Source organism: Suricata suricatta, chromosome 14 (assembly GCF_006229205.1).
Source record: "Suricata suricatta isolate VVHF042 chromosome 14, meerkat_22Aug2017_6uvM2_HiC, whole genome shotgun sequence".
Taxonomy (NCBI): Eukaryota; Metazoa; Chordata; class Mammalia; order Carnivora; family Herpestidae; genus Suricata; species Suricata suricatta.
In genome coordinates this window covers 84,094,339-84,119,001 of record NC_043713.1, presented here as the reverse complement: position 1 = coordinate 84,119,001, position 24,663 = coordinate 84,094,339, and the positions used below count along the sequence as shown (strand labels likewise).

The window sequence follows — 24,663 nt, the reverse complement described above, 5'->3', positions numbered from 1 at the left end:
CATGATACAGCGTTGCTAGCGGGTAGTCAGAGATCGCTTTATGATTTTTTTCTGACAACAAACCAATATATGTTCATCATTAAAGAAGCTTTAGGAAGTATGATTTTTAAAAATAATCCACAATCCACTATCTAGAGATAAATGCTTTTAGCATTTTATTGTATATCTCTTGTGAATTTTGTCTTTACTTATATATGCAAAAATATACATATATTTCTTAATATACTTTTTTGACCTAACTTAGGTTATTTCGTTGTCAATAAGTATTATCTAAATTATCATTTTTGATAATCACATAGTTTACATGCACCTTACTAACCTCTTATCAGCAGACTTTCAGATTACTTTGTGAGATGGGTATCTTCGGAAAAAAGATGCTTTTTTGTTTGTTTCTACTGGAGTTTTCCTCTTTAGAGATACACTGATTTTAAAAAGGTGTGCTACCTACCCAGCTAGAGACAGGACCAAACAAAACACCTCCACCCCCAGTTTTCACATTTGGATGAGTCCAAAAATCTAGTTCCGTTACCGCTTTCCCACAGCCTCGGAGGCCTCGTGCTCAGTGTTCTGTCTGAGCGGTCTCGCGCTCGCCTCCCAGTCTCTGTGTCCTGCAGGTGCTGCTGTTCTCCTCCAATTATAGGAGGGAACAGCACAGAGAGGGTGCTGTGGCCAAGCCAGAATTGGAACCCAAGATTCTGACTCCTGTGCTTAGCGCCTAACCACACCTGTTTTATTAAACACACGCGCGCGCGCACACACACACACACACACACACACACAGTTCTTTAAGAATGTTACGATTTTCTGTCACTTAAATAATGGCACCTTTTGCTTTCAACATTTTTTTGCTTCCAGTGTGTAATGGTGTTCATTCTCTTTCCCAGAATGTTTCTGGAGTGGTTGTTGAATGCTTACGTGCCCTTGAAACGATGTCCTTTTTCTCTGTGCCCTAATTCTTGGGGATTCTCTAATAACTTACTCGGTGAGTTTCTTAAATACATGCACAAGTAGAAATAGTCAGGTCCTACAACTTAAAACTTTTTTTTTTTTTAATCCAGGACTGTCATGAATTCAGAGTAATGTCAGTGTTCGTTTTCAGAAACTGCATGTTTCCTTTCCTAAAAGCAGGTATTTCGGATTGAGAGCTGATGACCTAATTAGCCTTGGACCTTTTTTTAGCTTTTCCTAGAGCACTTTAGATTGTTTCAAAGTCAGAAGTAGGCTTTGCTGTCCCTCAGGGCGCCTGGCTCCGCCTCACTCTTTATTCGTTGCCCTGAATGCTGCTCTCCAGTGCGTATGGAAGGTAAAGGCTGGCAGAAAATGTTTGTTTGCTTTTAGGTTTCTCTCTCTGGAAGTAACTAGAATTTCTTTGCTAGCTCATTTCCATGCTTAGGGAATGTTCTGGAAATATCCCACAGGTAGGACTCAGTAAACAGTTTGGGGGTATGTTTCTGTAACTGTCAGCCAGTATTTACATAAAATAAATAAAGCTAACATCTTCTGGGCACTTCCTGTACCCAGACACTGTAAGTGATGGCATTTTGCTCTTAAGACAACCCTGTGAGTTAGATGTTTTGGTGATGCAGGTGCCAATATGCGGTTCAGATTCAACCCTGAACACTGATGCCTCAGGAGCTTGTCCACTCTGTTATTGTTTATCCCACTGTGTTAAGCAAATCTTTGGGCCTCAGTTTCTTAATCTTGAAATAAGGAGGAGTTGGAATAACTAGCTGATTTTGAAGGTTTCTTCCACCATCAGCATTTTGAGTCCATGAATCTACTTGGAAAACCACCTCCCTGTTAGAAATCATCTCCTCTTCTCTCACATTTGATGTCTGCCCTTGCTGCCGGTGCCCCTGCCCACCTCCACTTTGTGCATGGCAGCGCCTGTGCTGTAGGACACACAGGAGGGGCACACGAAGTCCCCAGGAGCAGGCCACGTAGGTGCTTGTCGCAGAGCCCTGGGGCCGGGCGGGTCCTGTCGAGTCCCAGGCCGCAGACAGGCGGTGCCGAGGGCACGCAGAGACGGCGTCAGGACGGACTGGAGCCCTTCTCGCTCGCGGCATGACAGAACTCAACGTGAATGGGTTATAATTTATTCATGACTAGAATTTAAAATAGCTTCTTATAACTAATTCACAGCTACCACGTGAGTGCTAGTGTGCTATTTTTTCAGATTCTAAAATTATTACCCTATTTCCACAGGCTTTGTGGAAAGATAAGTCTGCGATTGCCAGGAACAAAGAAATTTCCCATTTTTCAATGGTGGGACCCTTTCCAATTAGAGATACTCCATTGCTTTTAGTCTAAGAAATGTGGTACAGGACACTTTAAAATGCTGCTCTGGCATGTCAAGAAATTATGGGATGAGGTCATGTTCAAATCCGTGCCGCCCCGGTGCTTTTTGATTGATGCAGTGTAGTCCTTGTCGAGATCTCCTCTCGGCAGCGTTAGGAAGCAGTGTAAAATCATCCGAAGCCCGGCTGTGATGCGGGAGCTCAGACGTGAAGGAGGAGTGCAAGTTTGTTAGGAGGGGATGGGAGGTGGTTCGCCAGGAGTGTTCCAGACGGAGGGAACCAGGCGTGCAAAGGCCCTGTGTCGGGGGAGGGGTGTGGCAGGTGGGGCGCGGGAGAGGACTGCAGTGCTGATGGAGCCCCAAGGGGACTGGAGTGAGGCGACCTTGGGGAAGGGGGGGCCAAGCCGTCAGGGCCTCTGGAAAGGGGGGAGGGCTGGATCCAAGGAGAGCACGGCAAGGGTGCAACGTGGTCAAGCTCTCTTTGTAGATGCAGATGCGGGCAGGATCTGGGTGTGCACTTAGGAGGGACGTTACGGAAAATGGATATGTTTAAAAGGGGGCTTTGGTCGTCCCCCACCACCAACAGCAGAGGCACGGCTCTTTGACCACCCCCGGCATCATTGCTGAGTCAGCCCAGAGGCAGAGAGGGAGGGTGGCCCTGGCTCTCAGAGTGAGCACCTGCCTGGACTCCAAGGACCAGGACACACATGTGATTCAGTGGGTACCTTACTCTTTCTCCTCAGGCCAGCTTAGCTGCTTCATAAAGGCCCTGCCCAGGCCCAGAGTGCCCTGCCCTCAGCCAGCATCCTGGGAAACGTCCCTGCTGAGTCTTTCTGCCGTACTGGATGGGCAGCAGCGCCCCCTGCGGGGGAGTCAGCCTGTGGGTCCTGCCCTGGGGAGCAGTGGTGTGCAGGCCGCGTGGCCCGGCATGGCACACGCGCCCTACGCAGAAAGGCCACGGCACAGCCCGGCGCCTGTCCCCTCCGTGCCAGAGCATCGGATGTGCTGTGGGCGTTCCACGTGTGCGTGGAGTTGAGGCCTGCCCAGCCTTCCGGACTCTGACCCCAGAGCCCGAGGGCCCAGAGAGGCCGCGAGGCTGGGGTGCAGTGTCTCCTGACTTACGTTTTCCCTCGCCGGTGGGGTATTCCTATCCGTCCTCGGGGCATTGTGAGAGCCCACGAGGTTACGTGATGGGGGAGCACTCTGTGCTTGTACAACCCGCGATGGCCCGTAAAGAAAACTATTGTGTCATTTAAACGTTAGTGCCCTGGAAGAGAAGAAGGAACATTACTTCTGAATTAGGATGAGAATTGGACACGAGCTACTGACAGGCCATTTGTCCTCCTGCTGCCACAGAGCAGCCTCGGTGAGGCCGGGGCCCAAGTCTCTCCAAGGACCTTCATTAAAAGCATGTTACGGTGTTCGCATCCCTCCCTGCTGTGGGAGGCGGTCTTGGCCAGGTCTCCAAAACCCACCTCTGTGGAATATGGAAGAGCAAGCCTTTGTCAAGCATTAATTTTCCAGGCTTCCAGAGTGAATAGCATATTAAGACATTTACTACCTAATGACTTTAACGTGGAAAAAAATGCATATGTGGCTTAACCTCCAGCTCGTGGTCAAGGCAGCCTGTTCAGACCGTCTGCCTTCGGTGTCCGTTCGCACCGCTTCTGGAGTGCCTCTGGGAGAGCTGTGCACACCACGGGTATGGGCCTTGCCCTCGGCCTCCGCTGTGGCTGGACCCCCGAGTGCCAGTCCCCTGGCACCCCATCATCTGCTGCTGAGGCCGGCATCTCTGAGAGGAGAGGAGGGCCAGCACCCAGGCTGCCCTGATAACTGAAATCGCTGACCTCTCCCAGCGACGCTTAGAAACAAAATGAACAAAATGGGATTTTTGTCTCAAGACAAAAAGCTGCAGTATAAAGGCGCACACTTCCTAGCATATGGCCTTCTGACACACACAGTGCAGTGTTGTGCAAGCCGTGCCCTGTGAACGCCGCCCTCCGTTACTGGCCGGCGTATCATCAGCTGGGGCGAATTCCCTTACTCAGGCAGGATGCATTACTCATGCGCAGCAGGCGCCCTGCGGTTTCACCTTCATCTGTCACGCCGACCCTTCCGGCGGGAGTCACGGATGTTCCTCCGGGTCTCCGACCCCCGAGCGTCTTAGAGATTCCAAATTACACCTCGCAGGACCACCTGTTTTTCTTCCTCCAGATTAGCCACGTCTCTCAGCTGTGTCTCCTTGGCCTAACCGGGAGGTCTTTGTATCTTCATTCTTATCCATTTACTGGAAGGATTAGGTCACGGTCATGGTTACATGTCACAAGAGCTAAGGATAAGAAATTTAAAGCATCACTCTTTATTAAACTACAGCGACTCTTTGTTCTCAGGAAGTCAGTGATGTTGTTATCCTTTTGAGCTGATAGAAAATAATTTAGTAGCTTGGACACCATTTGGAGAGGTGACTCACTTCCTCAGGCCTGCAGTGCTGGTGTGTATCCAGCAAAGGGGAGGGCACCCGTCAAGTGAAGTGCCACAGAGTCGATGACCCTTTTCCCCTCACCCCTGCTGTCAGGACCCAGACAGGGCAGCCACACCCCCTTGCCAGCTGAGCACGTCACATACTCATACCTTCCTGTTCACCTGGTGTGTCTTCCTCCGGAGACTGTCCGCCGTGGCAATGGGAGCTTCAAGGGCACGGTCTTGCCACGGTGAACTAGTGAATTACAGACCTCATATAGTTCAAAGCCACTGATTCACTGAGCAGTTAGAATGTGAATGGGCACATCTCGATGCTGGACAAAATCAGTTTGAAATTTTAGTGTTTCCCATTTTTAGAGCAAGACATGCCTGTAAAGTTAGCATCTGAGCAGGAAGCCCCTGGAATCAAAGGCTGCCCAGCCTGAAGACTCCCCTGGTGCCACCCTTCCTCGACAGAGTGGCACGTGGGGTCCCCTGCTGCAGGCTCCCAGCACGCTGGACAGACTCCAATTGCCTAGCAGGTGTGAGGGGGTAGGACTGTGCCCCGAGCACAGTTAACACTGTTATCACGCTAGGCCCACAGGTTCTGGGCCAACTTGAAGTTGCTCTTTGTCTTCATTGGCAAGCCCCAGAAATATGGGCACTGCTATTCCCAGTCGCCACCAGCATCTCCACGTCCACAGCTGACCCTGAGGCCGGGCGCTGCACTGCGCCCCTGCCCTGACCGGAGTGTCCTCTTGTTCCTCTGTACCCGACTCCCTTCACCCTTCCTCCTTGACCTTCCCTTTCTCGGGCTCCCCTCTCACACAGTTTCCGTAACTTGCCTCTGGAGCAAAGCCGGTGGCCGGGGGAGATGGCAGGAAGCTTTTCCACGTGGGGAAGACACGGGTCTTGAGTTCCAGTCATGAGAGTGTAAATACATCACTGGCCTTACAAGTCAGCGATTGATGTCACCCAGTGTGGCGACAGTCCCTGGGCATGTGGTCTTCTCCAGAGCCGCCCATCCACATACTGGAAGCCATCTGAGACGTGGCATCTCCTCTGGGAGGGACTTTGGCAAAGCAGATGAGGAAACTGCGCTCTGAGGCTCTGTGTTTACAAAAATAATTTATAAGTAAATTACCCACCTTTGGTCCTTTGCATTTTTCAGTGCTGTGTGAGGCATCTTGAATTTCTTTGGTAGCTTTTCCAGAAAAACCGATTGACTTCACATTTATCCAGTTACAGCGAAGTCAGAGAATCGGAGGCCCCGTGTGAGCAGCTGACGATTGAGGACTGACGCCACCACGGGCAGGGAGGCAGGGTTTGGGGACAGACTCCAGATCCCCACAGTTGCCGCATGGCCCTTTTCCCAAAGAAAGACCCACGGTTCCTCTCAGTTCTGTGAAATCCAGAGTCTTCCGCTGGAACTCTCACCACCTCTTCCTCCTATTCCTCGGTTTGGCCAGCGCTTGGTGCCATTTTGAGGAAATGTTCTCCCCAGTACCCAGGTGCCCGGTTTCCTGTGAGGCAGCTGTGGGTGCCTCGCTCATCAGGGAGATCTTTGACAATCTGGCAGTTCTGGTCACAGTCTGTGGAGGTACAGGTGGCGTGTAGAAAGGCCAGGATTTGGAATCTCAGAGCCGGGGTCTGACGCTCCCTTCTAGAGCTGGGCCTCACGCTGCCCGCTGGCCCCTATGCCAAGAAGGACGGTCAGCAGGCAGCGTCCTCTTCCAGCCTACTGCCCATGACCCTCATCTGGGACAGCCTCCAACGTCTGTGTCTCCCGCAGGTCACCTGGATGTCAGCATGGCGGCCACAAACCTGGAGAACCAGCTGCACAGCGCCCAGAAGAACCTCCTTTTCCTGCAGCGGGAGCACGCCAGCACCCTCAAGGGGCTGCACGCCGAGATCCGGCGCCTGCAGCAGCGCTGCACAGGTCCGGGCCCGCCCCTGCTCCAGGGCTCACATGGTGGCCGGCTCAGAAGCCGTGCGGGGCGGGGGGGCGCGCTCCAGGGCAGGCCCGCCGTCGCTGGGGCTCGTCCTCGTAGCCTAGTCGACCAGGCGTAAGGCTGCAAAGCCATCGCTCAGCACGCTGAGGACTTAGATCAAAACACAGTGGGTCCAATTGGCGACACGTCTTGGAACCGATCGCCAAAGCACAACATACAGAGCAAGCTGCTCGCTCCTTGTGGCTGCCGGCGTGCGTTTTAGGGAAGGCAGGTCTCTGAGCGCTAAGGACAGTGGCCGCTGGTGGTTTCTGCCATTGGTACACGTGCCCCTAACGCTGCCGACCCCGCTCTGGGCAGGATGCACGGGCTGATCGCAAAGTAGGCTTTACATTTTCAGAGCTGAGGAAGGCTTCCAAACCCACTGTAACCGTCCAAAGTTAATGTATATGCTTTCCTTTTTAGATTTAACATATGAGCTGACACTCAAAAGTTCGGACCAGACAGGTAAGGACCTCCTCCCCAAAAGCTAATGACCGTATTACTTCCTGTTGTGGCACATGTCGGTGCCGTTCGTTTTCACTGCCTGCACACGGAGAAGAGCCGCACGTGTGACCAGAGCTTTCTAAGATGGGAAGGAAGTGTAGGAGAGGCTGTCAGTGCAGGAACAGTTTTCTTTTCTTTTCTTTCGATATTTGGAAGGTCACTGCTTTTCTTGTGAATGTGTGTTCCTTCTATCACCAAGAAACATACTATAAAGAGAGACAGAGGGAGGAGCACGGTCCCATCCCTTCTGTCCCTTGAGCCTGATACAGGCCCCGGCACAGAGCGGGTGCTCCCTAAACACTATGTGAACGGGCCACCAAGTTACTAGCTGGTTCCCAGAGGGTCGTGAGGGTCTTTCTGTAGACTACAGTCCCAGAAACGCTTCCCCTCAGCCAGAATCATCCAGGACCCCAGAGAGGGCCTCCTGCTGGCAACGGGGGCAGAGGAGATAGAACAGGGGCCTCTGTGGCCAATGGCAAATAGCCTGCTCCCCAGAACAGAATGGGGATTTATGCAGATTCCACACGCGTCAAGACACTTTTTTTTTTTTTTAAGAAAGAAAGAACATGAGTGTAGGAGAGGGACAGGAGAGAGAGACTCTCCATGCTCAGTGCAGAGTGGGGCTCAACCCCTGAGCTGAAATCAACAGTCGGACCCTCCAGATTGAGGCACCCAGGCACCCCAAGGTGCCTTTTTCTAAATAGGCTTCACAGTGGCAGTTCTTATTCATGAGCACGTCCAAGCCCTTGTAACAGTTACAGACCTTTCCGTGGATCTTGGTGCCTCACCAAAGCACAGCACTCAGGTTGCAGTCTCCTAAGTATCCGCTCAGGGACCAAGACGGCCTTTTGTCTGTGTGGCAGAGGAGGGGCCTGGGGACCAGAGCGCACCCTTCAGACCTCACTGCAGAGGCAGGATGCTGGGCGCCTCATCCCCTGAAGGCCTGGACCAGGACCTAGGACTCTGGGGATTCAGGAGAACAGGATTCCTGCACCCCTGCCGTCCATGTCACAGAAATCAGGGTCCTCTCCTCCTGGCTGGACTAATCTGAAGAAGCATGGTTCTTGCCCCAAACCCTCTCTGCTTCCAGGAGGATGGAGCTCATATGCCCAGTCCCTTCTCCCCTGGGCCCTAGACAGTACCTCAGGGTCCTCAGGCCTAGGTCCCCAAGCCACCCACCTGCCCTCGTCAGCAGCAGGGACTCAGGGTGACGGTTGGCCCAGGGGTGTCTCCTGTGGAGGCAGAGGGACAGCTCTCAGCTGGTCCTGGTCGGGGCCTCTCCCCTCCCCGGACCTGGAAATCACTGCTTCAGCAGATGCAGAACTTGCTCAGTCTAGGCCCATGGGGTGAGGCCCTGGAAGTTCTGATTCCAAGGGTCAGAGAGAGGGACCTGAGAGTCTGCTAAGTGTTAGGGGCACTTGGCTGGCTCAGTAGGTAGAGCAGGTGATGACCTGGGGTTGAGTTCAAGCCCCATGTTGGGTGTAGAACTTAAAATTTTTTAAAAATCCTAAAAAAACAAAGTGCTGTGGTAACTGAGTGCCAGTGACCTCTGCTCAGTGCACGTGCAGCCTCTGCGGAGAAGGATGTGCGGGCGGAGGGGATGTGCACGCAGAGCTTCCTATGAAGAGTGGAAGGTGACAGATCCGGAGGTGCTGCTCCCTGGGGTCACAGGGAGGCAGGGGCAGGCACTCGAAGGAGCTCCCGATAGGTCAGGGCCTGCCAACCTCAGTCCGCAGCCCTGGATCGGGGTCTGCACTCGGCCCGCGTCCTCACGGGAGAGGGACCCACAGAGGCCGGCTCCCGTCCTGCACCGGCCGGGGAGTCCCTGAGCAGCTGGTCATGGGCAGCAGGGGGCAGGCAGCGGCGGAGGCGAGCACAGGCACGGGAGCCCTGCCCTCTGAGACAAGATGAGAGAGGGGACCCATGTGGCAGGAAGGGGCAGCCTCCCCCCTGCAGCTTCAGAGTTCTGTGCTTGGATATGGAGAGGGTCTGCATTGGTCTTTCACGACGGGGCTGCGAGCGGAGCGGGTGTTGAGTAAATGCCACCCGAGCAGACAGCTGGATCTGCTCAGTTTACTTCTATTTGCCGAGGTCCGGAGCCCAGAGGTTGCCCACTGTAACTGGGGCATTTTTGAACTTGGGAGGCATGCTTCCGTGCAAGGAGCACAAAGGAGCTCACGGGGCATGTGCCCCCCACGTTGGTGGGAGGAGGGCACAGAGGGGGGTGGAGTGTGGGAGCAACGTACGCCCGCCCCGGGCGGTGAGGCCAGCCTGTGCAGGCCTCCTGCCTCTGCTCCGGGAGGGAGGGGGTCTTAATCCTGTCCCTCGGCTCCCTCCTAGGAGATGGATCTTCCAGAAGCAGTGAGCTAAAGAGACGATGCGAAGAGCTGGAGGCGCAGCTGAAGCTCAAGGAGGCCGAGAACAGCGAGCTGCTGCAGGAGCTGGAGCAGAAGAACGCCATGATCCTGGTGCTGGAGAACACCATCAAGGAGCGGGAGAAGAAGTACCTGGAAGAGCTGAAGCTGAAGAGCCACAAGCTCAACATGCTGTCCAGCGAGCTGGAGCAGCGCGCCGGCACCATCGCCTACCTGACGTCGCAGCTGCACGCCGCCAAGAGGAAGCTGGCGAGCTCCAGCGGGACCTCGGACGGCAGCCCGTCCGGGAGCCCCGTGCTGGCCGGCTACAAGCCCGCGCCCCCCAAGGACAGGCTGCCCGAGACGCCGCGCCGCCGGATGAAAAAGAGCCTCTCGGCCCCGCTGCACCCGGAATTTGAAGAGGTCTACAGATTCGGGGCCGAGAGCCGGAAACTCCTCTTGCGGGAGCCGGTGGATGCCATGCCCGACCCCACCCCGTTCCTGCTGGCCAGGGAGTCGGCCGAGGTCCACCTCATCAAGGAGAGGCCCCTGGTCATCCCCCCCATCGCCTCGGACCGCGGCGCGAGCGAGCCGCACAGCCCAGCCCGCGAGAAGCAGCACAAGGCCCACGTGGGGGTGGCCCACCGCATCCACCACGCCGCCCCGCCGCAGGCCCCGCCCGAGGTGGAGACGCTGGCGGTGGACCAGGTGAACGGCGGCAAGGGCGTGAGGAAGCACTCAGGGACAGACAGAACTGTGTGAGGCCTGCCCCGGGCGGCCCGTCTCCCCGGCTGTCATGCACTGTGATCTCGACTAGGAAAACTCAGCCACGCCTCTTCCCCCTCAGTTCCCATGCATGCCAAAACGTTTTTTTCAGACACGTCAGCAGATTCTCCTCCTCCTTTTGCCCTCGTTCTGACACCAGAATACGACCGTGTCCCTGCTGCAGAATACCTATTTACCAACTGCTGTGGCCAAACACCCGTGTGCCGAATCGCTGGCTTCTCGTCCCTCCGTGTAACTCCAGTGCGCTCGTGGACAAGCACAGGCCACAGGCTGCATCACTGCACGACGTTAATGACCTCACATAGTCACACGCCTAATTATGCAGTCAGAGCAACACGTGCCGACCGGCCTCGACCCTCCTGCTCGTTTCCAGGGCGCACGTCGCCCCTGGAGCCCCATAACCTCCGACAAGCGTCTCCCAGGGCGGCCCCGGTAGCGGAGCGGCTGTATGTATCTGTCACGGGAACTCAGTAAGATGACGTCACTCCTCACCTCATCCCACTCCGAATGTGTGTGCATATTTTGTTAGTTTTACCCAAAATGTTCAAGGTCCCAACAAACTTTATTTTCTAAACGTGCCTTTCTGCTTTGTGTCTTTTATTAAACCACCTGAGGGAGGACCTTGGGGGGTCTGGGGAGGGAGAGAAATAGGCCACCCAGTCACTACTGCATTCTTACTCTGTGTTCTTTTCCCAGGGCTCGGGCCCCAGGGGTGGGCAGCTTTACTTCCCGAAAGAGGAATCCCTGTTAGCGGGCACTGCCCAGGACTGTTTGTGCCCGTGCCGGGCCACGACTCCGCGCCTCCAGCAGGCCCGGCCCCCGCGTGCTCAGAAGGAAGGGACGCCCAGGGGCTGGTTCCGGCTGCTCTGAGTCTGCACCCATCCAACCCCACGCAGGTCCTGCCAGGCTGCAGGTAGGAGCTCATGCAGGAATTAAACATGGAGCTCGGGGTCCTCACCTCCACCCCCACCCAGCAGGCCAGCGAGTTCTGGAATGGGGAGGGGTGGCAGTGGACGACTAGCCATCTCCGCTCCAGGCTGGCATTGTCAGCCCAGACCCCATGCCCAGCAGGCCACTCCTGCCAGAGAGAGAGGCGTCTGCTGAGACAGACCTGGATTGTCAACAGCACGCCCTTGACATTTTCCATTAGAATTCTTTCTCACGCGTGCCAGGGGTGTGTGGGGCACTTCTGCCTGAACACACGTCTCCTCTGAGAAGGTGAGAAGGGAAAGAAAACACATTTCAAAATGCTTTCCAGTATTTACTTTTCAAATACACAGAATCCTTAAACCACTTTAAAAAAAAAAAGCTTCATTTATATGGAGAGAGATTAAAAGGGCTGGTTTCAAGTGAAAGGACTCTCAGCTCAGTCCAGCTGCAGCCTCCCGAGACCCCACGGGCAGACGGCGATCGCGGTGCGGGTTCCCTCACCCAAAGGGCTAATCGGAGTTCAGGGTGAGGCACACCCCCTGTAGCACCCAGTGAGAGATGTGCTTCGTGGTGAAGAGATCGGCCTCAAACACCAGGCCGACTCCCATGGCATTCCTTCTCATGGAGGTGGTGTAGACTGGCGTCCGGAAGGTGTTCTGCAAAGGAGACGCATGTGAGGCGCCCCCATGGGCGGCAGCGCTCAGCCCAGGGAGCAGGCAGCTCCGTCTAGGTGCTGAGGGTGCGCTGCACCTCCTGCTCGGCCCGGGGAGGGGGACAGGGGGGCACCCACTGTCCACACCACCTAAGTACTTCCCGATTCAGGCAGTGCCTGCAGAAGGTCAAGGGAAGGGAGGAGTTCTTCCTGAAGCTAATCTGGACCACAGCTCTGAGCTGGAAGCCGTGCCCCCGGGGGAGCCTCTGCTTACACACGTTTGCAGGCGTGGGTCTTCCTGGGAGCTGGCTCCACGCTGTTGCCCTGTCTTGGGGCTTCCCCCACCCCCACAAGGCTAAGTGCCTGGTTCTTCAGAGGTAAGACTGTTTGGCCCCTCCCACCCTTTGTGCCCCCCCCCCCGCACCCCCGGGGGGAGAGGAAGGGGTGGGGAGAGCCAGGAACAGGCATCGGCCTCCCACCTGCAGTTTGAGGCGATGGGCTTCGATGGGGATGATCTTCAGAATCGGCAGGTTGACCACCAGCACCTTGGGTTTGCTCTTGAGGAGACATCCTTTTTCTACATCCCAGTCCGCGCCTTCGAGATGCAGTCCTGACACAAAGCACCCTGGATATCCCAGGAAGAGCCCGGGGTCTGTGTGGAGCCACTGGCCCCGGCGCGCACAGGCAACTCCCTCGCGCTCCTTCCCCAGACGCACCCCAGGCCTTTGTCCAAAAGAGGTGGCCCTCATTTCTTCCCTGTTCAGACAGGACACTACAGACACTATGAGCCTCCCCTCCCTGCGGCCCGGACGAAGGGGACAAAGGAGGGTTGCGTCCCCTGCAGCCTGGCTTCAGGGCACACAGACCGAGACTGCTTGAGCCCCCAGGTTATAAAGACAGAAGCACCACAGCAGCCCCAAAAACCCTCTGGGCCGGAGGGCGTGGGGAGACAATGGGCCTGGGGAAGGGGACATGGCAGACATGCACCGTGGCACAGGAGAGGACAGTCATTTGCCCGGAGAGTTCCTCTGAGACCTGTGAGCATCCCTGACTCTCCACCATGAGCCCCACCTCTGAGCTTTTGTGTCCTCGGACTATGGTGCCCTGGGAAACGGCAGCGTCAGTCACCAGTGTCCGGGGACTAACACTGTAATTTCATGGGTCGAACCTAGTCCAGCCAGCCCTCTGGCTCCCATGCCCCCAGCCCCTCACGGTCTCCAGGGAAGCCCTCTGGTGATCCAGTACTTTGAACCATCTAATCCTGACCCGGTGCCCGCTTCCCACAAATGAGCAGGGGGGACGTGGTTCAGGTCTCTCCTGCGTGGGAGCTGGGGGAAAACGCATGTATTGACCCTCAGAGAGGTCAAGACGCAGACTGTGCACACACAGCCAATATTGCAGCGGCCTCATGTTCAAACACAACCTGGCCCGTTTTGGACCACGCCATGCTTGTTCCTCTGAATTGGGGGCGGCTGGGGGAGGGGGCCTCCCTAGGGCGCTGACTGTACCTTCTCCTGCCCGCTCGTTCACTTCATCTGCATCTTGGAACTTGGTGACTTGCGTGAACAAGGTGGAGCGGTCCAGCGGCCAGCCGTTCCTCCGGCAGGTGGCCTGCACCAGGGCCGTGAGGTAGGATTCTGGGATGTGCAGGCCTGAGAGCCACATCACACTGGGCTCGCCCTCAGTAACCTGCGAGGCGAGGGGGCACGCGGGCGGGAGACTGGGGCCGGCACCACGCGCCAGGGCCAGAGCTCCCCAGGAGGTCAGTTCAGGATAAAAGACACAGTTCGCCCTCCCAGCAAAAAGACGGTGTCGGGAGGGAACAAGGGGAACGACCTGATTCCTGAAGGAGCGAAGATTTAGCTATTAAAGAATAAAATCACAAAAGTACCAGGTCAACTCTCCAGTGAACATTGTCATGATCTTGAGTTGGGAATGCAAAACCCAGAGACCATAAAAGAACAGACTAAATAAAAATGTAGAACTTTCTGATGGAAAAGGTGCCATGGGCAAAATCAAAGGACCCTGAGAAGCCTGGGAAAACACTGGAAACACCAGGAGACAAAGGCCCATCTCCTGGATACACAAAGAGCTCTAAAAGATCAATTTAAAAAGAGAACTCGATAAAAAACGAAATCAAGACACGAAAAGACTATTCACAGAAAAAGAAACATGAAATAGCTATACGTGTGTAAGAGACACTCAGCCTCACTATGATTCAAGAAACGCACATCTAAACACACTCTCGTTTACCTATCAGGTAGAAAGGGGGGGAAATAATCGTGTTCACTCGCTGTGGTTTCCACTTCTCTAGATGATGTGACGAGAGCTGTTAGAATGGAAAACGCACATTGGGGCACCCGGGTAGCAGTTAAGCGTCAGACTTCAGTTCAGGTCATGATCTCACGGTTCCTGAGTTCGACCCCTGCATTGGGCTCTGTGTCTCTCTCTCTGCTCCTCCCCCACTCATGCTGTCTTTCTTGCTCTAAATAAATATACATTTAAAAAATTAAAAAGAATCTAAAGTGCAAACACTGGGACCCAATGTTTCTGCTGTAGGAACCCACCTGTGAAATACACTCGTGTGGACATCCAAAGGTGCGGGCGCCACAATGTTGTATTAGCAAAATAGGGAAAACCCCCCAAGGGGAGCCACCCAAATCATGGAATATCTGTGAAAGGGAATCCCCTTAAAATACAAATCAAAACCACACTGAGATACCACCTCACGCCGGTCAGAGTGGCTAAAATAAACAAATCAAGAGACTGTAGACGCTGGCGAGGGTGTGGAGAGACGGGCACCCTCCTACACTGTTGGTGGGAATGTAAACTGGTGCAGCCGCTCTGGAAAACGGTGTGGAGGCTCCTCAAAAAACTATCCGTAGAACTCCCTTGTGACCCAGCAGTGGCACTGCTAGGGATTTACCCAAGGGACACAGAAGTGCTGATGCATAGGAGCACATGTACCCCAATGTTCACAGCAGCACTGCCAACAACAGCCAAATCATGGAAAGAGCCTAAATGTCCATCCCCTGATGAGTGGACCAAGAAGATGTGGTGTATATACACGATGGAGTACTACATGGCAGTGAGGAAGAGTGAAATCTGGCCATTTGTAGGAAAGTGGGTGGATCTAGAGGGAGTCGTGCTAAGCGAAATAAGTCAGGCAGAGAAGGACAGATACCATATGTTGTCACTCATAGGTCTAACAGGAGAAACCTAACGGGACCATGGGAAGGGGAAAGGGGTGGGGGAAGAATTAGGGAGAGGGAGGGAGGGAGGCAAATCATGAGAGACTCTGGAATACTGAAAACAAACTCAGGGCTGAAGAGGGAGGGGGGAAAAGGGGAAGGGGAAGACGGTCATGGAGAGGGCACTGTGGGGAAGAGCACTGGGTGTTATATGGAAACCAACTTGGTAATTATTTTTAAAATAAATAAAAATAAAATTTAAAAAAGTATTTTAAAAAATGGAGTCCCCTTAGAATAAGGTCGATCTACATGCACTTAGATGGACAATGGCCAAGACGGACTCTGAGATGGACGAATCAGGTTGTGCGTAATAGGCTTCAAAGTCTTAAAAACAAAAAGAAAAGGAAAAGAAGGATACAGGTACGCTTGCAGAGTCAGAGGCCATTTCTAGAGCACCCAGTCACCTGCCAACAGGTCGTCACGGGGGGGAGGGGGCGTCCAGGCTGAGCCTCGAACAGATGCACAGACTCTGGTCTCCCACTTACCCACAACGTGTACTGGCTGAACCGCTGCAGGAAGTAGAGCATCCAGTTTCCAAGGGACTTTAACGTGTCAGGGGCCAGCTTTCTCCAGATGTGAGGGATTTGTCCGAGGAAGAGAGACCTGGCGATGTCATCCAACTCGCTGCTCATCCCAACTTCTCCAGCCAAGGCCTGTTGGCAGGATCGAGAGCGGTCAGGCACGACTGTGGCAGAGCCGGGGACGGCGCGGAGGCAGAGGTCTGCACAAGGGGCGCGTGCTCACCCTCTGCAGTTCGGCCAGAGACTTGGACATGCGTGTGACGAGCTTGTTGAAGCGCTCCAGCTCCTGCAGAAGCACCACTGAAGTGGGGGAGATTCCCACCCCGAGGTGCTTCCTGACCTGGTCCAACTCAAAGGTCTTGGGCATCTTGTTTTCTATGTCCTTGGCAACGTGGCCAATGTAATCATCTCGGCTGATGCCGCTGCCGGACTCCCCTAAAACCAGGACACGTTTTAGGGAGAGCAAGGCGTCGGAGGGTCAGGACTGGGGCATCCCGAGCCTTCTGGTTCTTGGAAGAGCATCCGCAATACAGAACCCACGAGAACCAACAGCCCTGCGCCAACAATGCCCGTCCGCCCTAGCCGCGCCCGCTCGGTCCCCACAGCCGACTCTACCCGTCTGAGGCTGCAGCTCCAGCAGGTGGGCCCACATGTCACGAGCCGCATGGGTGTAATATCCAATCTCAGCATTGGAATGGAGACCAAACACTTCAGGTGTGTTGGCCAGTGGGAGGGCCTCAATGGCTTCTATAATCAGGACAGAGATGACACCACTCTTGATTTCTGAGGGCGCATGGCCTCTGCATCCCCAGATATGCAGACTAATTTCCACGGCTTAGCGGGTGACATGTTTTCAAATGAAAATTCTATATCGCCAAGACCAATCCAGCTCTATGTTCATTTCCTATGCAGATGGAGCAGTGAGCCTCGCGGCACCCACTCTGCCCGTCCAGGAGGAATGTGGTGCAGTTGTCCTCAGTCTGGGACAGGGAAATACAAACTAACTCCCATCAGTGCTGGGCCCCCTAAAAACTGCCATGGAGCATGCTCTCCAGCCAACGATCCCCCCAGGAGAGGGGCCAGAAGAGCCATCCAGCCAACCATAGAAAACAGAACACCTGAAGTGTACAGTCCATCTCCCTTAGAAAAAAAAACCTTTAACATACATTTTGATGCCTGAGAAATCTCACCAACAAATTTTTCTTTCACATCACCGGTGGGGATTTTATAGTCCACCTCCTTATTCCGGAAGAAGTGGAATGGCTGGAAAGTGTCAAAAATGAAGTCTCCCAAGTACTCGTCCATGTAGGTGGTCAGGATGCGCCGATCGAAGCTGTCGATGGCCCGTCCCCCATACATGACCTGAGTGACAGGGAGCGAGAGCTAGCCGGGCACCCAGGACCCACCTGAGACCCAACACTCCCTCCGGGGGGACTCTTGCTGGCCGGGCTGCTGAGCAGCTCAAACAGTGTTGATCACAGGCCTTTGGCTCACTGTGCAGTTCTGTGGAATGCTGGAAGCCAGTGTGCCATTTGCAAAATCCCCGAATCATAGTGAAGAGACAACAAAAAACAAAGAAGCCAACTTTGGCCTTGGGAATTGGTGGTGTCCCTGTGTGAGCACATGCAGGCCACGAGGGAGGCATCCCCACAAGGCCTGTCTAAAGTCATGGTCTCCAGGGTAGCCCTCCACACCCACCAACCAGAGAAAGGCTACGACGACACGGCGAGGCAGGGGACTGCCGCCCCCGCCCCCCCACCGAGAACATGGCCCCCAGGGTGATGAATCCAGAACCTCCATGTGGGTGGAGCCCACTTAGGAGAAAGGCAATCGGGCGATGAGCCAGCAGGATTCCACAGAGACCCTGGGCCCTCAGCTGATGTGCAGCAGAAGCAAGAGGGGCATCCCTGAGGGCTCAGAGGTCACACATAAGGGCACCAGGCCACAGCCCGGCTCCAGCCCTGGGGGGCAGCCCACCATGGGTCCCCCAAGATGCTCCTACCTCTCCAATCAGGTACTTGAGGCTGCCCCACGGGATCCTAGGGTCGTGTTGCTGGAAGGCTTTTGTTAAGTACGTGTTCAGAATCTCCATGCAGACCTGAAAAGACAAGGGACAGGCGTGGTTATGCTCCAGTCCACAGAGTCACTCACATTCTGACCCTCTCCTGAAGTGTGGGCAGAACACCACGGCTGTCCTCAACTCGGAGGAAGGGCGGAGGGGACACAAGCCGGATGAGGAGGACGCTTCTCGGGAGCAGCAGCCTCTGTGTCCTAACCTGGAAGTCAGACTCGTTGAAGTCATAGTACACGTTCCACCCGATCTTCCCGAACTTTCTCCTCTCCAGCACCACGGCGTGGAAGAACGCCAGCACGTAGACCAGGGACTTGAAGGTGGGGTGCGGACACTGCTCCAGCATGTCAGGAGAGATCTTGAAGTAAGTCGCTCTCATGTTGAGTTTCAGCCCGTTGGGCGGCTCCGTCACAACCTGTCAGAAGAGAAGACAAGTCACAGCGGCAACCGCAGACCCAGGAGTCCAGCTCTGAAGAGGGTGCAGAACGTAGACATCGTGGCTTTCCCTCCGTCCCCGCGTGGCCAGCTCTCCTGCTCGCCAGTCGGCAAAAGTCTTCTGTTAAGGACTCGGGCAAAGAGGGTAAGGGACCTGATGTTGTTCCGACTCCTCCTGCTCATCAGATGACCCAGAGAAGCTAAAGAGCCCGTGGGAGCTTCCGACACAGAATGGACGTCGTCAAGCTTTCCCCCACCTGCCCCAGGTGGCAGATGACAAAATCTCCCCAAACAAAACTTGTCTGGGGAGTAAGTTAACTGCAGCGTGGAAACTACTAGAGGAGTGCGGCTGTGGGCGGGCCTACCGTTGGAGAGAGAAAGCTTAATAAACGTGAAGTCCAGGAAAACGAACCTAGATATTATTTTGGATACATGCAGAAGGAAGTAGTAAAGACAGGCCTGAGAGTCTGTCACCCACAGACTGTCACCCAATACGGGACAGTGCTGATCTCTGAAGAGAGGGAAAGATGGAATGGGAAAGGTGCCCACGAAGGCCTGGGGGTGTTTTAGGTTTACTTCCAAGCATGCGCTCTATTGCACGCACACACTCGTGCACACACAGCAGAATGCTAGTGATCCGAGGGACAGGGATGTGGGGACGGGGTGTCTGTCCTGAAGCCAAACCTTCAGGGACTTCTGCAGAATCCCAATGGGGAAGCCCTGGGTGGGGTCTGTGGTGAGCCACAGGCGGAAGTCCGGGTGGGGTTTGGTGATCCTCTCCAGGGACTTCTCCAGATCTTTCAGCCAGCGGACCAGGAGGTGACAGTTCTGCAGCATCAGCCACTGCCCTCTAGCCACCGCCGTCTCCAGCAGCTGCAGGGCCAGCTGCACCGATGGAGAGAGAGGGGAGGGGTTGGTGTCTCAGAGCCACGCTGAGCCCGTGCTCTCCCAGGGACCTGCTCTGAGCCCCCAGGGTGGCCCACTCCAGCAGAAGCCACAAAGACACCAGTGACCCAAGGGCTACAGAGGCTGCCTTCAAAGAACCCGTCCCAGCACGTGTCACCTGCTGGCCCCCCACAGCCCAGAGAGCTCTAGGTTCTCCAAGACCAGCACCCTGACCGCCTCTGCGGCTGGGCCATGGGGGCAGTGGCCGCCCCGATCCGCATCAGGGATGTCCTGAGACCGGAAGAGAGGATGACTACGTGTGAGCGGACTTTGGAAACGACAGAGCAGCACAGCGGCCAGCAGGGCCGGGCAGTGACAGCATGCCTGCTCCGGGGCACGCCGCTGCCCGCCTGCCGCTCAGGGGACAGGAACCGTGCCCAGCTCACTCGACCCGCTGTTCACAGAGGCCAGGGCCCTCACCCAAGCTTAGAGCTCGTGCCTTCCAACAGCTAAGTACCTTTTCTTGACCTTGACCCATAGCGAGGAATTTGAGGCGGTTTCCTCCAAAACCACTGCGCTCGGCTAACTTCATAAGGTCAGTGGCAGGGTCGGAGCCGGGACTGAGGATGAACACAATGGGCGAGTTCGGAGTGCTCTGCTCAAAGATGGCGTCGAAGCTGATCATCGGGGGCTGCACGTACCTGGCAAAGGGGCAGAGCGGGACTCTCGCGGAGGACGGCCCCGCGTGCTCACCGCGCCGCCTCCAGAACCTTCTGGGGCTTCTTCTGGTATAGCTCCGACCAGGTTACAGTCCCGTGTTTACACACGTCACACAGGAGAGGGCCCTCCTGGGTGACGTGGGCCCTGCTGCGCCCCCCCTAGCGCGGCCAGGCACATCCACGGGGCCTTCCGGGCGGGCGCCCCCTCAGCACACAACCCAGAGGCCTCCCACCAACAACTCCACAGGCAGGCCCTGAATGGCCCACTTCTCAAAATTTGTGAAAATTAGTTATCAACACATCAGGCTTGGGAGATTTTGTGTAGAAATCCGAATTCCTAGCTTCTTTCGAAGAGTCAGAGGATCCAGCCCCTCTGGGGCCCCCTTGTCAGCTGGGGTCAGTCCAGCTAAGGGCCAGCTGCCCCTGTGGACCAGGACTTGACCTCTGCGGGTTGCCCCGGCCCCCACCCAGCCTCCCTCACTCATCTCCGTCGCCTGCCAGCCGCGAAGGCACATCTCAGTTGCAGCCCCAGGTCGGGCTCCGGCTGGAGAGCTGGGCTGGCCCGTGCAGAAGCCAGCAGGCCCGCGTGGCCGTGGGGCACTTGAGGTGTGACTGCTCCAAACTGAGAGGTGCCCTACGACTAAACTCCCACAGGATTTTGAAGGCTTAATAACAAAAACAAACAAATTTCATGTAAAATATTTCGATAATATTTGTATTGATCACATGTCAAAATGATCATGTTTAATGTATTAGGTTAAATAAAATGGTATCATCTGCTCCTTTTTGAATGTGGCTCCTAGGAAACTCCACGCATGTGGCTCACCTGGCATTTCTCCTGAACGGAGCAGTAGGAGGGTGACCATGGGATAGGGCTCGATGGCAGGGTGGTGACAGTTCCCTCGGAAGCTGACCCATCACTACTGTCTGTGAGTTCAGGCTGGCGGGGGGGGGGGTCGGGGGCCAGGGACGACCCCACAGAAGGGCCAAGCAAACACAACGCACTTACTTCTCTCCCATGGTTAGAGTCACATAGTCCGTCACCGCCCGGTACACCCGATCCACACGGAAACAGCGCAGAATAAGCAACTTCTGGAAAGGGGTGATGCTGTCACCGTAGCCCAAGGGGAATGGAAACTGCTCGAGGGAGTCCAGGTCGTACCACTGGGGAGAGCAAAAGACATGCGCAGCGGCGTCAACTCAGAAGCGATAGAGACCTGCGTTTTTCTATGAAGGGCCCCAAAGTGACAGTAAAGGAATGAAATCTTTAGAAGTATGAACCTCCAGGTCACTTCTGGTCACTCTGTCAGTTTCCACCTCCCGTCCCCAAACTATGAACTTTAGGAAGGGAGGGACTGAATCTTTTGCTGTTGAGTCCTTAGTGCCCATCAAGGACTGTGCTCCATGGTAGGCGCCTATTTCTTGGATGGATGGGTGGATGGACGGACGGACGGACGGTTCTCCCATGACACTAGCTGAATTAGACAAAGGAGAATTCCATCAGAGTGCAATGGAGGGTGAGGACTACACTCTGAACGAGTCACTCAGAGGAGGATCTTCTAGCTCACGAAGAGGCTACGGTTTAAGTGACAAGATGACTGACGCGTAGGGAAGGGAAGGAGGAGAGAGAAAACACGTGATCGCACCTCCTGCCAGACGGCTGGATGTTTCTCGACATCATCAGGAAGATTCCCGAAGGAGTCTGAGAACATTTCTGATAAAAGCATGATGTCTTCCCATCCCTGGTCGGGCAGCCAAGTACAGGGCTTCTTCCGGGGGCTCTTCTCCAGGGAGAGGTTTCCTGGTCGCGGCAGGAGGAGGGACGTGAGCGGCCGGCAGGAGCGTGCCGGGAAGAGTGAGCAGCTCAGGGCTTTGACCCCTCCGCTCGGGGACTGGCGAGGAAGGAGGCGTACTCGGGCTGGCGGCGTCTCCGCCCGGGACCCCAGCCTCAGGGCGGCCTGTGGGCAGAGCGGCCGCTCCAGCTCCAACCAGAACCATCTCTGAGGCTGGAATATTCAGTGACGCAGGGCTGTTGGAAGCCAAGGTCCAAGGCGAATTTTTGCTTTTATCGTGGTTTGTGTGAATGAACGCAGACACGTGCGGGGGCAACGTGGGCCAGGGGAATTGGGAAGAATGAAAAAGGGGACACGGTCGTCACCTTTTAAGAAGAAATCCAGTTCTTCCTGCGGGACTCTGCCTTCTGCTTGCTCTATCTTGACCGTCATATTGAAAGAGAAGAGTAACTTGTGCCTCTCAAACAGCCCTGGAGGGAGACACCAGAGGGGCCGATAAAGCGCATTTGCTGATCAGAAGTTCGTTACGCACAACAGGCTTGAATGTAAGAGAAACGAAAGGAGGCAGGAGCAGCCTGCCGGCATCTGGCCCTCTCTGCTCTGTGTGTCCACGGCTGTGCCAGTGTAGACGCTGTGGCTCGGCTGGCATGTAGCGCCCAAGGGCCAGCTCTGGTGATGCTCGCTCCTGCGCACACACAATGGCGCGGTCTACGGTGGCACCTGCCACACCCACCTGGGCCGCACAGGGCAACCGGGGACCATGTGATAGAAGTCCAGAGCCACCGTCTCCATGGAAAACCGGTCATTTGCCTAAAAGGCTAGGTAGGAAGTATTTTCAGCTTTTCAGGCTAGACGGTGTGTGTGATAATGACTCGTCTGCCGCTGCGGCAGGAGAGCGGGCACAGACCGTATAGACGCAGCGGGCACGGCCGTGTCCAACAGCACGTTACTCATACGAGCAGGTAGTGGGCCAGATCTGGCCTGCTGGTCACGGTTTGCCAACCCTCGCCTGCGGAGCAAGCACATTCCATCAACAGATTCTTTACTGTTGGTAGGGGGATGCTAAATATTAAAGTTCTTTTTTGTAAACACAGAAGAAATGGGTTCTTGGGGGCAAACCTGTGTAAGCCAACATTTGGGACTTGAATTCTACTCTTCTAGGTGCGCGAGCGTTGGCTACTTGAGCGAGCCCTGGAGGATCGACAGCCCTCAACCTTCTTCATGTCCAGCTGCTCGGGCCGAGTGTGTGTGTGTGTGTGTGTGTGTGTGTGTGTGTGTGTGTGTGTCCCCCCCTGCCTCCACAGAGTCACATGCTGAAGCTCTAACCTCAGGGCCTCGGACTGCGCCTGGCCGTCGTGAGGGTGGGCTCCGATCCAACCTGCCTCCCGTCCTCAGCAGAAGGGATCTGGACACACGGACGCCAGAGGGGCATGCGACAGAGCGCACTTGTCCTGATGGGTACAGAGAGGCGCTCACCTGTGCAACCATAGTTATAGATGTTGAAGGTCAGTGTGTCCATAATGTTCCTTAGTCGCTTCATGAGAATGGAATCGGGCAGCGACTTCTTAAGTGACAAGCCAAACACATCCAGGAAGGCGATGAGGGAGTACTGGTACATGGCGTTCACCAGGGCCATCTCGGACAGCACGAAGAACAGGATGGCCCCCCTCCTGGCGGCCGGCCGGTAGCCATCCCGCAGCCTGTCGATGTCCAAGGCCGTCTTCTCTGCCAGCTTGAGCTTCTCCGATACCTAAAGAAAAGGTGTGTGGCACCATGGAAACAGGGAGACTGGCACCCACAACCAGGGTGACTTATGAAATGGGCAAGAAAGTAAGGGATGCATGGGGTGCCTGGGTGGCTCCGTCGATTAAGTATCCAACTGCTGATTTCAGTTTAGGTCATGATCTCTCGGTTTGTGAGTTTGAGCCCCACATCGGGCTCTGCGCTGACAATGCCCCTCTCTCTCTGCCCCTCCCCTGCACATGTGCATGCTCACTCACTCTGTCTCTCTTTCTAAGTAATTAAATAAAACTAGAAGAAGAACCGGACACAGAGAACGAGCAGCAAGGAAAGCCAAGCAGCGCCCCCAGGGGCTTGCAGAGCACCCGCCTGGATGTCTGTGGCCGGGCGCCCCGCACCTGTGCCCCATTTTTTTTAAATGTTTTTAAATGTTTATTTTTGAGACAGAAAGAACGCACACATGCACAAGGGCTGGAGGGGCAGAGAGGGAGGGAAACACAGAATCGGAAGCAGGCTCCAGGCTCTGAGCTGCCCGCAGAGCCTGACGTGGGGCTAGAACTCATGAACCATGAGATCATGACCTGAGCCAAAGTCAGACCCAGCCCCTGACTTGAACTCAGAGACTCTAAAGTCCCCCTTTCATTCCAAATGTGGGGCCCACCCCAATCCCAGAAGAGGAGTGTGTGACCCAGGCCCGACCAGTCCACACACAGCAGCCCCAGGCTGTGGGACGGGTTTGGGGTGGGGACATGACTTAAATGACTCTGGAGAACCTTCATGATAGTGACAGGTAAAGATTCTCACTCTTCCCTTTGGACCCGAACCTGAGGGGGCATGAGGCCACACCCACCTTATAACCTTGAGGGGAGCTTGGCTCCTGGGGAGGAATTTCTCCCTTTCTCCTCTCTCCCTCTGCACTCCCAGGGTGCATCTGGGACCCCGCCCCCCGCCCCGCCTCCAGCTCAGTGCACTTCCCCGCAGTCTGTACCTCCATGGCCTTGGACTTGGTCTCCTCCAGGGTCTGCACCAGCTCCACGTTGTCCAGCATGTTGCCCGTGGAGGTCGCCAGTTCCCGAAGGAGGGAGTCTTCCAGGTCCTTCAGCAGGTTCTTGTTCTCGCTCGTCTCCTGGATGAGGTGCTCCCGCTGCTCCTCCAGCTCGCGCCTCTCGTAGGCCACCAGCACGCTCAGCAGCTGGTCCTCCAGCCCCTTCAGCGTGACTGCAGGGAGCAAGGGGAGGCCGTCCCTGCTGGGCACCGCGGCTCCTCGCCTGCCAC

At 55.3% G+C, this 24,663-nt stretch overlaps 2 protein-coding genes across 3 annotated transcripts in view; one reads left to right on the top strand and one right to left on the bottom strand.

Annotated features, from left to right (window-relative positions):
* Positions 1-10,969, top strand: part of CCDC92 (coiled-coil domain containing 92) — a 24,321-nt gene extending 13,352 nt beyond the window's left edge. For both annotated transcript variants that reach the window (XM_029921763.1, XM_029921762.1), the window contains exons 2-4: positions 6,549-6,695; positions 7,171-7,212; positions 9,592-10,969. In XM_029921763.1, the coding sequence (XP_029777623.1) occupies positions 6,566-6,695; positions 7,171-7,212; positions 9,592-10,367 (948 nt within the window). In that variant the 5' untranslated portion in view covers positions 6,549-6,565 and the 3' untranslated portion in view covers positions 10,368-10,969. The remainder of the gene's footprint in view (positions 1-6,548; positions 6,696-7,170; positions 7,213-9,591) is intronic.
* Positions 10,970-11,651: 682 nt separating this feature from the next.
* DNAH10 (dynein axonemal heavy chain 10) overlaps positions 11,652-24,663 on the bottom strand; it is a 134,837-nt gene continuing 121,825 nt past the window's right edge. Inside the window, exons 65-80 of the mRNA XM_029921629.1 lie at positions 24,377-24,606; positions 23,125-23,398; positions 22,014-22,118; positions 21,502-21,656; positions 20,865-21,019; positions 19,654-19,837; positions 18,936-19,136; positions 18,022-18,231; positions 17,748-17,843; positions 16,936-17,107; positions 16,361-16,492; positions 15,969-16,180; positions 15,710-15,877; positions 13,482-13,662; positions 12,453-12,598; positions 11,652-11,977 (exon numbers count right to left, since the gene is read on the bottom strand). Of these exons, the coding sequence (XP_029777489.1) occupies positions 11,831-11,977; positions 12,453-12,598; positions 13,482-13,662; positions 15,710-15,877; positions 15,969-16,180; positions 16,361-16,492; positions 16,936-17,107; positions 17,748-17,843; positions 18,022-18,231; positions 18,936-19,136; positions 19,654-19,837; positions 20,865-21,019; positions 21,502-21,656; positions 22,014-22,118; positions 23,125-23,398; positions 24,377-24,606 (2,768 nt within the window). The 3' untranslated portion in view covers positions 11,652-11,830. The remainder of the gene's footprint in view (positions 11,978-12,452; positions 12,599-13,481; positions 13,663-15,709; positions 15,878-15,968; positions 16,181-16,360; positions 16,493-16,935; positions 17,108-17,747; positions 17,844-18,021; positions 18,232-18,935; positions 19,137-19,653; positions 19,838-20,864; positions 21,020-21,501; positions 21,657-22,013; positions 22,119-23,124; positions 23,399-24,376; positions 24,607-24,663) is intronic.